The 12,218-nt window shown below is 54.7% G+C and overlaps 1 protein-coding gene across 4 annotated transcripts in view; it reads left to right on the forward strand.

Moving 5' to 3' along the window:
- The window catches only part of PPARD (peroxisome proliferator activated receptor delta), a 77,116-nt gene extending 65,532 nt beyond the window's left edge, over positions 1 to 11,584 (forward strand). For all 4 annotated transcript variants that reach the window (XM_004424228.3, XM_087438500.1, XM_087438501.1 and 1 more), the window contains 5 exons: positions 5,320 to 5,474; positions 6,236 to 6,374; positions 7,984 to 8,186; positions 8,361 to 8,811; positions 9,596 to 11,584. In XM_004424228.3, coding sequence (XP_004424285.1) covers positions 5,320 to 5,474; positions 6,236 to 6,374; positions 7,984 to 8,186; positions 8,361 to 8,811; positions 9,596 to 9,843 — 1,196 coding nt within the window. In that variant the 3' untranslated portion in view covers positions 9,844 to 11,584. The remainder of the gene's footprint in view (positions 1 to 5,319; positions 5,475 to 6,235; positions 6,375 to 7,983; positions 8,187 to 8,360; positions 8,812 to 9,595) is intronic.
- Positions 11,585 to 12,218: the final 634 nt, after the last annotated feature.

The following is a 12,218-nucleotide window of genomic DNA, read 5'->3' on the forward strand; positions in this document are numbered from 1 at the left end:
AATAAGGTCAGGAGTGTCTGTTTCCTGAACTTGTCGTCAAAGTTGGTACAACTAATACTTCACTCTCTGGGTGACGGGCTAGTGTTTACGCTGAGTCCAAACATTCGAATAACGGCATGCAGTCATGCTCAGCAGTGCCGTGTCTCCTTGTTTATCATCATCGTGAATTATCAATTAGTAGTAATAAACACACATGTATCAATGGGAAGTTGTAGAGTGCAGTGGGTGAGAGCTCAGTCCTAGGGGTTGGGTGGTTCTAGGTTATAATTCTCATTCTGCCACTGTGTTAGTCAAGGTTCGCGAGAGAAATGGAACCAATAGGATGTGGTGAGAGAGAGAGATTTATTTTACGGAGTTGGCTCATGCACTTATGAGGGCGGGCAAGTTGAAATTCTGCTGGACAGGCCAGCAGGCTGGAGACCCAGGGAAGCTGATGTTGTAGCTCAAGTTCAAAGGCAGTCTGGAGGCAGAATTCCTTCTTCCTTAGGGAGGCCTTGGTCTTTTTTTCTTAAGGCCTCAACTGGTTGGCTGAGGCCTACTCACATTATGGAGAGTAACGATTTAAATGTTAATCACATCTAAAAAATACCTTTACAGCAACATCTAGACTGGTGTTTGACAAAAAACTGTGTACCATGGGCACCATGGCCTGGCCAAGTTGACACAAAATTAACCATCAGAGCCACTGTCAGCATGTTATTTAACCTTCTGAGCCCCAGTTTCCTCACCTGTAAGATGGGGGTAAGAAGACCTGCTCGAAGGGTTGTTTTGAGGTTCACAGGAGATTAGTGGTGTAAAGTATCTAGTAGAGTGCCCAGTGCACAGTAGGCATGCACTAAAAAAGAGGTGTTATTGGTACAAACACACAGCCTTTGCAGGGAAGTCAGGTTTAGGTTCAGGTCCCAGTCCCACCATGTATTAGACAGGTGACCTTGGGCAGATCCTTTAACCTCACCCATCCTCCGTTTCCTCATCTTTAAATGGTGGCACTTACTGTCTTCCAAGGTGATATGAAATGCTGCTACCAAGCATAAAGACACTAACATGCTTTGCACTCAGTAAGGGCTTGATAAACGCTGGTTCTTTCCCCTTCCCCTCCCTGGGGTGGGAGAGGTAGGTCCTGTCATGTTTGGGAGGTCAGGCAGGGTGCGGCTAGAGTGGCAGTTCAGAGGCAGGGCTCACGGCCCAGATGATGGCCGTCAGGTGAGCAGGTGTATTTCCTGAGAGCAGAGGAGGGCCGGGTGAGAGGACTGTGCTGGGCTGGCCTGGAAGAACGGCTCTGCAGGCGGATAGCCCTCAGACGGCAAGTGCAGTATCTCTTCCAACCAGCATGCCTGAGGGGCACCAAGGCGGGCCTCTGGGTATGGGGGAGGGCCTCTCAGAACCCCAGTATCCCACCGGGAGGTCATGGGGAAGGTGGTGGGACCTTTAGAACCCAGTCCCTAGAATGGGGAGCATTCTGCCGTCATTACTTTTGGGTAGGATGTGATGATGATTTGAGGATAAACTCTTAAGCCAGGTGGTCAATCAGGAAGAAACAGAACCTTTATCTTTGGAAAACCTACCCCCAAACTACCACCCCTCCAGTATCCCCAATATACATGCACTCCACAACAAAACCTAGCTCTGTAGGATGTGTACACTTCTGCCCACCCAGCCCCTCAGCTCCCCTGCCTCTCTCTGCTCATGTCAGTTATTTGTGTTTTCTTATTTCCCTCAAATAGGCAGGGTGTGCCCTTGTCCCGGTACCCTGCCACCACCAGGCCCCCCGACCTGCTCTCAAGTTCGGCAGCCTACACCTCTTCACCACTGAGGGGCAGGACATCTCCCAGGGCTCCTGCACTGCCCTGGGCCTGGCTCTCCCCAGTCCAGTTGGCAGCTCTTCCTGGCTGGGGCCCCTTCAGGACACTCACCCTGGGTTTCTCCTCACAATCCATAGCTCTGGCTGCCTTGGTGGCTAGTGGGGCTTGGGCATCTTGGCTTCTTCTAGGGTTCCCGGTGGTCCTGACACCCTGAACCGAGGGCCAACAGCAGGCCAGGATAAGCGAGAGGAGGCTAGGTCTTGTTCTAGGGGCTCTCCAGGCCTCATGAGCAGAGTTTGGGTTTGGGTTTCTGTGAAGCTGTGGAGGAAGAGGGACAAACAACCAGAGGAAGGAAGAGCGTGGTCTCTGCCTGTGTTGGGTACACAGCTTGGAAAACTGCAGAATTGCACTTTCTAATAAGCATCATCCTAACTTCAATGGGTATTTACATGGCACTCCCAAAGTCCAAGAACTTTTTCTATGTTAACTCCTTTACTTCTCACTGTGGCTCTCTGAGACAGATACTGTTGTCATCCCATTTTATAGAGGAGGAAATAGGCCCAGAGGGCAGAGCTGGGTTTTGAGCCCGGGACTCTGATTTGAACTCAGGCCTCATGGCTCCTGAGTCACATTCTTACCCCCCATGCCTGCTGGTTCTGAGCACCTGGAAGCCGACTTGGAGGTCATCCAGAGCCCTCACCTTTGAGCCCAGAGAGGGAGTAGTCACCTTCCCTGACAGCCTCATACCCAGGTGATGGCTCCTTCACAGTCCTGCACTGCTCTGCCTGCCCTCGGCCGGTGCTGCCGCTCACTACGTTGTGGTCGAGTTTCCTTACCTCGTTTAGTTGAAGGCAGGGTCTGGGTCCTGCCCTGCACACAGCAGGCGCTCATCAAATGTCTGTTGAATGAAAAGAGAGGGTAGCAGGGCCGGCCTGGTGGTTTGGATCCCGGCCACGGACCTACACACCGCTTATCAAGCCATGTTGTGGCAGGCGTCCCACATATAAAGTAGAGGAAGATGGGCACAGATGTTAGCCCAGGGCCACTCTTCCTCAGCTAAAAGAGGAGGATTGGTAATGGATGTTAGCTCAGGGCTCACCTTCCTCACCAAAAAAAAAAAAGAATAGCATTGCCACATGCAGTGCCAACAGCAGCCAAATGACCAGACACCTGCCAGGCCTGCAGGGCCATGAGGGAGAATGAGGAGGGCACCACCAAGAGGTGGGAGCAGTCTGAGGTGATTGGTCACTGTGGACAAGACTCGGTGGGGCAGGTGGGCTTTGAGATCCAAGGGAGCGTGATTAGAGACGTGCCAAGTCTAGCAGAGGAGGCAGACGTGCAAGCCACAAAAACAACACTGCTTACAAGAAGTGCTGCAAAGCGAACATGTACACAAACCACACAGATCTGAGGAGGAAGTGCCGGAAACCCTCCCTGCTCAGCATCAGAACGGGTGTCTACAAAGGGTGTTTACACGTTATCTCATTCTCTCCCAACAACTGATAATGTGAGTTCGATTCCCCCTATTATAATGCCTCCAGGAGTGGCGGATCCTGCCCAGCCTCTCCAGCCAGTTGCTGAGGCCGGGATGCCCAGGCAGCCTGAGTCACTGAGGCTTATTCTACAGAGTCCCTGTGTGCCTGCTCGGCCTCCAGAAGCAGTGCCCTGGTGGACAGTTCCTGCCCTGTGGCCCTTACATTCTAGTGAGGGGTGCCCAACACTGCGTAAACACACATAGACTGTGAGGTGGTGACAGAAGCTACTGAGAAGATCAAAGCAGCTTTGCCCTCTCAGGCTACAGGCACCCCCGCAGCACCATGCCCAGGAAACGGAGGGAGCCCACTCTCCCCCATCTGTGCGTTCAGGGGGCTGTTACACCCCATTTGGAATGACTGAAGGTTGGGAGCTGAGGCTCTGGGACAGGATAGGCCATTTTAGGAACCAGGGACTGGTCACCTCTACCCTCACCAGCCCAGGAGGGGAGCAGGCTGCTGGGTCCACTCCTGTGATCTGGTGCTTTTGCTCCACTTTCTGTGGCTGGGATGGAGTCTGGCTGGAGGCTTTCCTGCTGTCATGCCTAGGACCCGAGGTGGGGCTGGGGAAGTGAGTAGGAGGGTGTGGGAGGAGTGGAGTGTGCTTGGATCTGGGGGCCTTACTCTATGGTAGGGTAATCAAGATCTTTTGCAGAGTGACCTGTGTTGTAGCGAGATGGGAATGCAGGCCTGGAAAAGGTTAGAGTGGGCTGCCGTCCCGCTCTAAGCCACTGATTCTCTGGGTTGGGGATTTGGCCCCTGCCCCTGAGGAGGTTGCTCGGTCATCAGGGAAGAGAGCAGAGAATAGCAGATTGGCAGCCAGCATGGCAGAGGCAGGACACGTGGCACATGGGGTCATGCAGCTGACAGTGGGCTGGGAGTCAGGACACTGGGGCTCAGTGTAGGTCTCCTATAAGGAAAGGGCTCATTTCTGAGTGTCCAAAGGAGAGACTCCCAGCACTTCTTTACTAAGTCATCTGACGGCACGTGTACCCTGAAGTTGTTGCCTTGGCCAACACTCTCAACACCTAACTCAAACATCTGTACATTTTTGTTTGTTTGTTTTGTGAAGAAGATAAGCCATGCCAATCCTCGTCTTTTTGCTGAGGAAGACTGGCCTTGGGCTAACATCCGTGCCCATCTTGCTCCACTTTACGTGGGACACCGCCACAGCGTGGCCTGACAAGCAGTGTGTCGGTGCACACCCGGGATCCGAACCCGGGCCACCAGCAGCGGAGCGCGTGCACTTAACTGCTACGCCACGGGGCTGGCCCCAAACATCTGTACATCTAATAAAAAAAACTTGGGGAAATTCAGTATGCTGCTCAGTCAACGTGACTGATACCTACACTCTACTGAAGCAAGAAGTTTCATGGGAATGAATTTGAGCTTCTTGAGAGATCCTTTACAGCATCTCTGGAGTCCATGCAAGAATTGAATCTCGGAGGGGGGTGGGGTGGCTCTGCAGATGTCTGCACTTCTGCAGTCTCCACAAAACACATTTCATACAACCCCGTGTTGGCCCACACAGTGGAGCCTCTTAAGCCAGGGGAGCCACTTCCTAAGGACTGTCTAAAGAGATTCTGTCTGCTTTCTTCCTCTTGCTCCCCTCCCAAAACACAGCCGTCCCCTGACACCCTCTCCTCCTCAATGGTGAGTTCAGCCCAGGAAGGCTCTGACTTACCCCAGATAGTAATAGCTGCCACTTCCAGAACACCTGCCCTGTGTCAGGTCTGGGGGAAGTGCTTTGGAAACTTTTCACCCAGAGAAGCTGTCATTAACCCCATGCTCTAGATGAAGAAACTGATCCTCAGAAAGGTTGATTCCCTGAGGCCACATAGCTCTTAAGTGGCTGAGCCGAGGGCTGTGTGATTCAGAAACATGGGCTCTTCCCACTACCTGTGCTGCCCCATAGGCTCTAGTCACCTCCCCTGGCCCCTAGGCCTGGCAGAATGTGAAGCCACCCTTGTGTTGTGTGTGTGCAGACCTCTCCCGGAGCTCCTCGCCACCCTCACTGCTGGACCAGCTGCAAATGGGCTGTGACGGGGCGTCATGTGGCAGCCTCAACATGGAGTGCCGCGTGTGCGGGGACAAGGCATCAGGCTTCCACTACGGTGTTCACGCGTGCGAGGGGTGCAAGGTATGGGCAGTGGGGGGTGCTGGCTGGCCACTGGGCTGTGGTCATGTGGTGAGTTGACCTACCAGAAAGGCTTTCCCTGATGCAGGGCAGGGCCCCTACAATACCCACTGGGAGATTCCCACCTGGGAGGCAGCCAGGCCCTGGGGCCCATTCCAGGCTCTGGGTCCTGCTGGAGAGGAGGGGTCCCTTTGTCAGGCCTGCCCTGCTGGGCGCCTGCTGTGCTGACACAGCCACTCACCTGGACTCTTTGGGCTGCTGGCGCCCCCTGGGGACCTGCCTCAAGAAGACAGGCAGGACAGAATGAGGGTCTTGGGCTGAGCTGGCTTCCTGAGGTGAGGGTTTTCTGTGCCTCAAGGCCTGAAGGGGGCTCTTTGGAAAAAAAAAGGAAATGTTACATTTCTTTTTCCATTGGTGCTTTTGGGTTCTTCCTCCTAACTGCACACCTCTCAAAATTGCACTATTAAACCATTACCTAGAAAATACACAGAACCAGATACATTTATGAATAAATCAAGTTAGCTACAATACAATTTTATGTTAACAAACTAACAAGCATTTGAAATAAATATGGCATATTATTTTAATTATTTCAAAAGTTTTAGAGTTACTTTCCTACTCCTTCGCTCCAAAAGAATTTCCTCTATTACTTCCAAATTTCAGGAATTTTTACATTTTTATGCATAATTGGGCCCTCTGGCAGAGCAGGATTCTTAACCGCTCCCTTCCTTGTGGCTTTTCCTCCCCTGTTCACTGTCCCTCAGGGCTTCTTCCGTCGGACGATCCGCATGAAGCTAGAGTATGAGAAGTGCGAGCGGAGCTGCAAGATCCAGAAGAAGAACCGCAACAAGTGCCAGTACTGCCGCTTCCAGAAATGCCTGGCGCTGGGCATGTCGCATAATGGTGAGAACCCAGCGGGCAAGGCACAGGGGCTGTGGCTCCACACGGCCTGAAGCCAGGCTTCAGGGAGCCCAGAAGGGGGGTGCCCTCAGAGCAGTGCTGGCATACAGGAAGCACTGCGTAAGTATCAGCTGTTGCCCTCGCTCATCTGGACCCTGAGTCTTGGAGCCAGCGCAAGCTGGCCTCAGATCTGCCTTCCCCACACTGCCCAGGATCCCCCACGGGTCCCAGGCCGGGAGCAGGCTCCACCTGTCTGTAACTGAGGCTCGCCCTCTCTGGCCCAGAAGGGAACTGGGAATTGACCCCAGCTCCAGTGGTGTTGGAAATACCACTCCCAGAACCTCAAGCCTGTCTCAGATGACCTGACACAGCATGAAAAGCCCCTATCAAGGCCTGGGATCCCCTCAGCCCTTCTTGGTTATTGAGGGTGGGCAGGAGCCAGTAAGTGACCACCTGTGTCAGCTGCCAGGAGCCAGGCGGGAGTTTCCTGGAGGCCAGCCGCTCCTGGGAGACAGAGCCTGCCCTGCCCTGTGCTCCAGCCCTCCTGCAGTCTTGTCTTCAGACCCCATAAAGTAGGATTTTGCAAAGCCCACCTGCCTCCTCTTTACTCCTCTAGGTCAGACCCCCAGAGGACAGGGGAGAGCCTCTTGTTTAGATGTGTCTACCCATGGACACCCTAACTGTCTTGTATCATAGAGGGTGGCAGGATCTGAGTGCTCCATCCGCAGCTTTTCCTAGGTGATAGGGTCTGGCAGTGTGGGGTTTGATCCCTCTGCCAGTGCATATCTGCCTGGCCCCATTCGGTGGGGTGAGGGGATTTCCTAGGAGATCTCAGGGCTGACTGAATTCTTCTTCTCACTTCTTCTCTGAGAGAAGCCAGATTCGTGTCCTGTTCCATTACTAATTACTACAGTTTTTGAGTACTTACTGTGTGAATAAATTTAATTGTTCTGACAGTCCAGTGAGATTTAAGTATTAGCCCCATTTTTCTTAAGAAAAAAGGTGAAGTAGCCTGTCCAAAGTCACATGGCTAGTCAGCTGCCGAGCTGGAACTCAAGCACGGGCCTTTGACGCCAGAGACTGTCTCCCTCCCTGCCACAGTGCACCACCTCCCAGCCAGAGTGGTCAGTCACTCTGTGAGTTAAGGCCTTCGTGTGCCGGGCACTGTGAACAAGACAGAATCCCTATCCTCCTGGAGCTTCCCTTCTGGAGGGGTTCCCCAACAGTCTAACTTGCTGGCGCTAGAGCTTCTGAGGGCCCTGGGCTCAAAAAGTGTATCTCCAGGGGGCCGGCCCGATGGTGTAGTGGTTAAGTTCATGTACTCCGCTTCTGCGGCCTAGGATTCGCAGGTTCAGATCCCAGGCACGGACCTACGCACTGCTCATCAAGCCATGAAGACGGGCACAGATGTTAGCTCAGGGCTACTCTTCCTCAGCAAAAAGAGGAAGATTGGCAACGGATGTTAGTTCAGGGCTGATCTTCCTCACCCTCCCCCCCCCAAAAAAAGTGGGTCTCCGTTTTTGGCCTATGTACCTATAGAGGGACAAGGAGGTTAGAGGTGCTGGCTCCTGCCTGGTCTCCTCGATGACTGTCCCCCCGCTTCCCCATGCAGCCATCCGCTTTGGCCGGATGCCAGAGGCTGAGAAGAGGAAGCTGGTGGCGGGGCTGACAGCAAGTGAGGGGAGTCAGCACAACCCCCAGGTGGCTGACCTGAAGGCCTTCTCCAAGCACATCTACAATGCCTACCTGAAAAACTTCAATATGACCAAAAAGAAGGCCCGCGGCATCCTCACCGGCAAGGCCAGCCACTCAGCGGTGAGTGTTACTGCTTGGCCTGGCAGCATCCCGGGCTCTGGGCCCCACTGCCACCTGCCCGGCTCCTGGGAAAACCAAGCCTCCTTCCCTACCTTCCTGGTACAAGCAGGGGTATGGGGAGCACATGGGCGGGAGTGCCCCAAGGCCTGGCCTCTAATGGGGCCTGGTTTTCAGCCCTTTGTGATCCACGACATCGAGACATTGTGGCAGGCAGAGAAAGGCCTGGTGTGGAAGCAGCTGGTGAATGGCCTGCCACCCTACAAGGAGATCAGCGTGCATGTCTTCTACCGCTGCCAGTGCACCACAGTAGAGACTGTGCGTGAGCTCACCGAGTTCGCCAAGAGCATCCCCAGCTTCAGCAACCTCTTCCTCAACGACCAGGTGACCCTTCTCAAGTATGGTGTGCATGAGGCCATCTTCGCCATGCTGGCTTCCATCATCAACAAGGATGGGCTGCTGGTGGCCAATGGCACTGGTTTTGTCACCCGTGAGTTCCTGCGCAGCCTCCGAAAGCCCTTCAGTGACATCATTGAGCCCAAGTTCGAGTTTGCTGTCAAGTTCAACGCCCTGGAACTTGATGACAGTGACCTGGCCCTCTTCATTGCGGCCATCATTCTGTGCGGAGGTAAGTGAGGGTGGGGCAGGTGGGCCAGCCCCACACAGCCAGCCCTCCTGGGGGTCGGGCTCTCACTGCAGGGTGCACAGCCTAACTTCGGACAGCGTGGGGCAGTGTCCATATGGTGATGGCAGTGGAATGTGCAAGGCACTCAGGGTACACACAGGGCAAGCTCCATCTTATATAGATGGAGTTGAGATAGAAAAAAGACTGAAAGGAAATATACCAACATGTTGATGGAGGTTATTTCTGGTGGTGGAGAGTTTTTCTGTATTTTACCTGCAGTTTTCAAATTCCAACACAATAAATATAATAATCACGCTAACAGTGGCATAGAGCTTACTTCATGCCAGGCACTGTTCTAGTACCTTTTCCGAGATGATAATTCATTTGATCCTGACAACTCTGTGCGGGAAGTACTTCTGTTATCCCCATTTTACAGATAAGGAAACTGAAGTCCAGAGAGGCCGAGTGACCTTCCCCTAGCCTCATCCCTAGTCTGTGGTAGAGACAGGATTTGAATCCAGGCAGTGAGTCTCTTAACCACAGTACTATACTGCCTAGTCAGGAAAAGAAACAAAACAAAGGAGGTGGGCCAGGAACAGAGGTGGGGGGACTAGAACACTCAGTGGGGTGGTCACTGACAGGACAGGGCTTGGGTCTGTCACAGCCAGGAGGCCTGCTGTCCCCTGGCCAAGTCACCCACATGAGGTGTGGGAGGGGAGCTCTCCTGCCCTTCTGAGACCTCACGTGTGCCTGCTCCCTCCTATACCCCTGCACTGTGTCCCCACAGACCGGCCAGGCCTCATGAACGTGCCACAGGTGGAGGCCATCCAGGACACCATCCTGCGTGCCCTTGAGTTCCACCTGCAGGCCAACCACCCCGACGCCCAGTACCTCTTCCCCAAGCTGCTGCAGAAGATGGCTGACCTGCGGCAGCTGGTCACCGAGCACGCTCAGATGATGCAGCGGATCAAGAAGACCGAGACGGAGACCTCACTGCATCCCCTGCTCCAGGAGATCTACAAGGACATGTACTGAGGGATGCGCCCAGGGCCTCCCAGCGGGCCTCCAGGAGACTGAGACTCAGGAGCAGGCGGACAGAGCTGGCACAGGCGCCACCCACGGGATTTTCCTTTGACCAGCCCCTGAGCACTCCGCATGGCCCCCAAGCAGTGGGATCACACACACCCGTGCGCTCAGACACACGGCCTCTCGCTCCCTGTGTTCCCTTCCTTTGTCTCCCTCTTTCTTAGTTCCTCTTTCTTCTCTAATCTCTTTGCTCTTTCTCTTCCTTTCTCTCTGTAGGTTTCTTTTCCCTCTGCCCTCCTCCCTTTCTCTCTCCATCCCCATATCTGTCCCTCTTTCTCTTTCTGTGAGACAGTTTGTATTATTTCACCAGCAGCATAGAACAGGACCTCTGCTTTTGCCCCCTGTCCCCCAGAGCAGGAGGAAGTGGGGCCTGCCCTCTGCACTAACAGTCACCTGCAAGGGTAGGGGCCTCACCTCTGCCCCTGTCTTCATATCAAAAGACTCGAGCCATCCAAAGAAACACTAAGCTCTCTGGGCCCGGCTTCCTGGGGAAGCCGAGCAGGGCCTGGGCTGACTGCAGCAGCAGCCCCTAGTCCCTGGGTCCCTGCCCCGAGGGCCAGGACGCCTTCCCTAGACTGTCATGCCCTCTTGAGGCTGAGGCTGGCACCCCCGACCCAGCCGACGCCACTCCAGCAGCACACCCCAGCCCCACTGATACCCAGCGCTCTTTCTGTTCTTTTCATGGGTCTTCCAGGCCAGTGTTGCTGATGGCCCCCTGCGCTGGCCGCTGGGGGACACCCCGCCGCCTGGAAGGAGGTGGGGTTCCCTCCAGGTGGCGGCCTCCATGCCCCCATTAAAGATGAGTGAGTCTCAAGGGAGGCGGAGGTTGGTAGGGAAGGCAGCCAGCAGTACACCTAATTCTGACCCCAGGCTTTGGGGTCAGCCCCCATCATACTCTCCTACCACTCTGCAGCAGCCACCAAGTCCTGCCTACATTGTGTCAGCACCACAGCTCCCATCTCTCCACTCAGTGCCAGGGCCTGGCCTCAAACGTGATGCTCCTTTCTCCAGCCAGGCGGCGCTGGCACTGGCTCCAGCCCAGCTGACGCTCACACCCCACACACACGCCCATGCACACTCCATGTAGCTGCCTCTCCAGCACACACCACAGGCACTTTACCTGCAGGCCCCCCCGCCCCGAGGCAGGTGGGCGCCCAGAGGGGCCTACAGGTGGACGGGCAGAGCTGTGACCCTGTCCCCAGGGCTAGGGCAGATCCCTTGGTGGGCAGAGGTGTCCTGCTGAGTCAGCCAAGCACCTGCTCGGTGGAGGGGGTGCCAGGGGTAAACTGATCCTATTCATTGTGACGTCCATTTGTCCCGGCAGTTCTGCTCCCCTCCTTACCCCTGTATTCGGCCCAGCTGGTCCCCCAGAATTCTCCCTGCACAGCCTCTGGGGACCGGGGATCTTGGCGGGCCCAGTCCCACTCCTCTGGCCCCTTCCCCTACCCTCCCTCTCCTCCCAAGTGAAGTGCACTTGCCTCAGAGGAGTGGCTGAAGGGTAGTGTGAGTGCTGTGTCTGAGCAGGAGGGTAGAGAGCCCGCCCAGGCTGCTCTTCCAGAGAGCGGGCTGGCTGGGGTCTCTGAGAAAGGTAGTGGAAGACGAGTGGTTAGAGCCCAGGCTTCCTGGCTCCTGTCTGGTCCTCCTTCCCAAGGGGCCTTTCCATCTGCCCCTGCCAGTGCTGTGGTTTCTGTGCCCCCTGTGCCCCAGAACCACTCTCTGTTGGCAGGATTCTTCCCTCTCCCCTCCCACCCTCTGCTGACCAGGGAGTTGGCTTGGGTGCATCCTTTGGCCAGCGCTGTGAAGAAAGAGATGCTGTGCCTGACCTGCCCCTCCCCGCCACACGCCCGTCCGCATCCCCCGCCCAGGTCTGATGCTGAGAATATAGCTCTTCTCAGTGTCTGAACAATCTCCAAAATTGAAATGTATATTTTTGCTAGGAGCCCCAGCTTCCTGTGTTTTTAATATAAATAGTGTACACAGACTGACAGAACTTTAAATAAATGGAAATTAAATATTTAAGAGTTGATTTGGGCTGACTCAGTTCTTTACGTGTTTTTCCTGAGGGCCGATAGGATTCCCCCCCCTCCATATCCGGTGCACAGAGGGAGAAAATTGGTTGGGCAAATAAGACTTTGGGGTGCTGGCCGGGAGGGTCAGTTCTGGCTTGTGGGAACTGCCCATCGTCCCCCTCAACTCCTGCTCTGCTCCCACTCTTCACTCAGCAAGGGTTGTCGAGGACTGAGAGATGCCTTTCCTACCCTGCAAGGAGAATTTGGGGTGCAAGGGGGAGAAGATACACCCTGGATACACCAGGGATGGGTATG

This window comes from Ceratotherium simum, chromosome 13 (assembly GCF_057802395.1).
Source record: "Ceratotherium simum simum isolate JZ-2026a chromosome 13, ASM5780239v1, whole genome shotgun sequence".
NCBI lineage: Eukaryota > Metazoa > Chordata > Mammalia > Perissodactyla > Rhinocerotidae > Ceratotherium > Ceratotherium simum.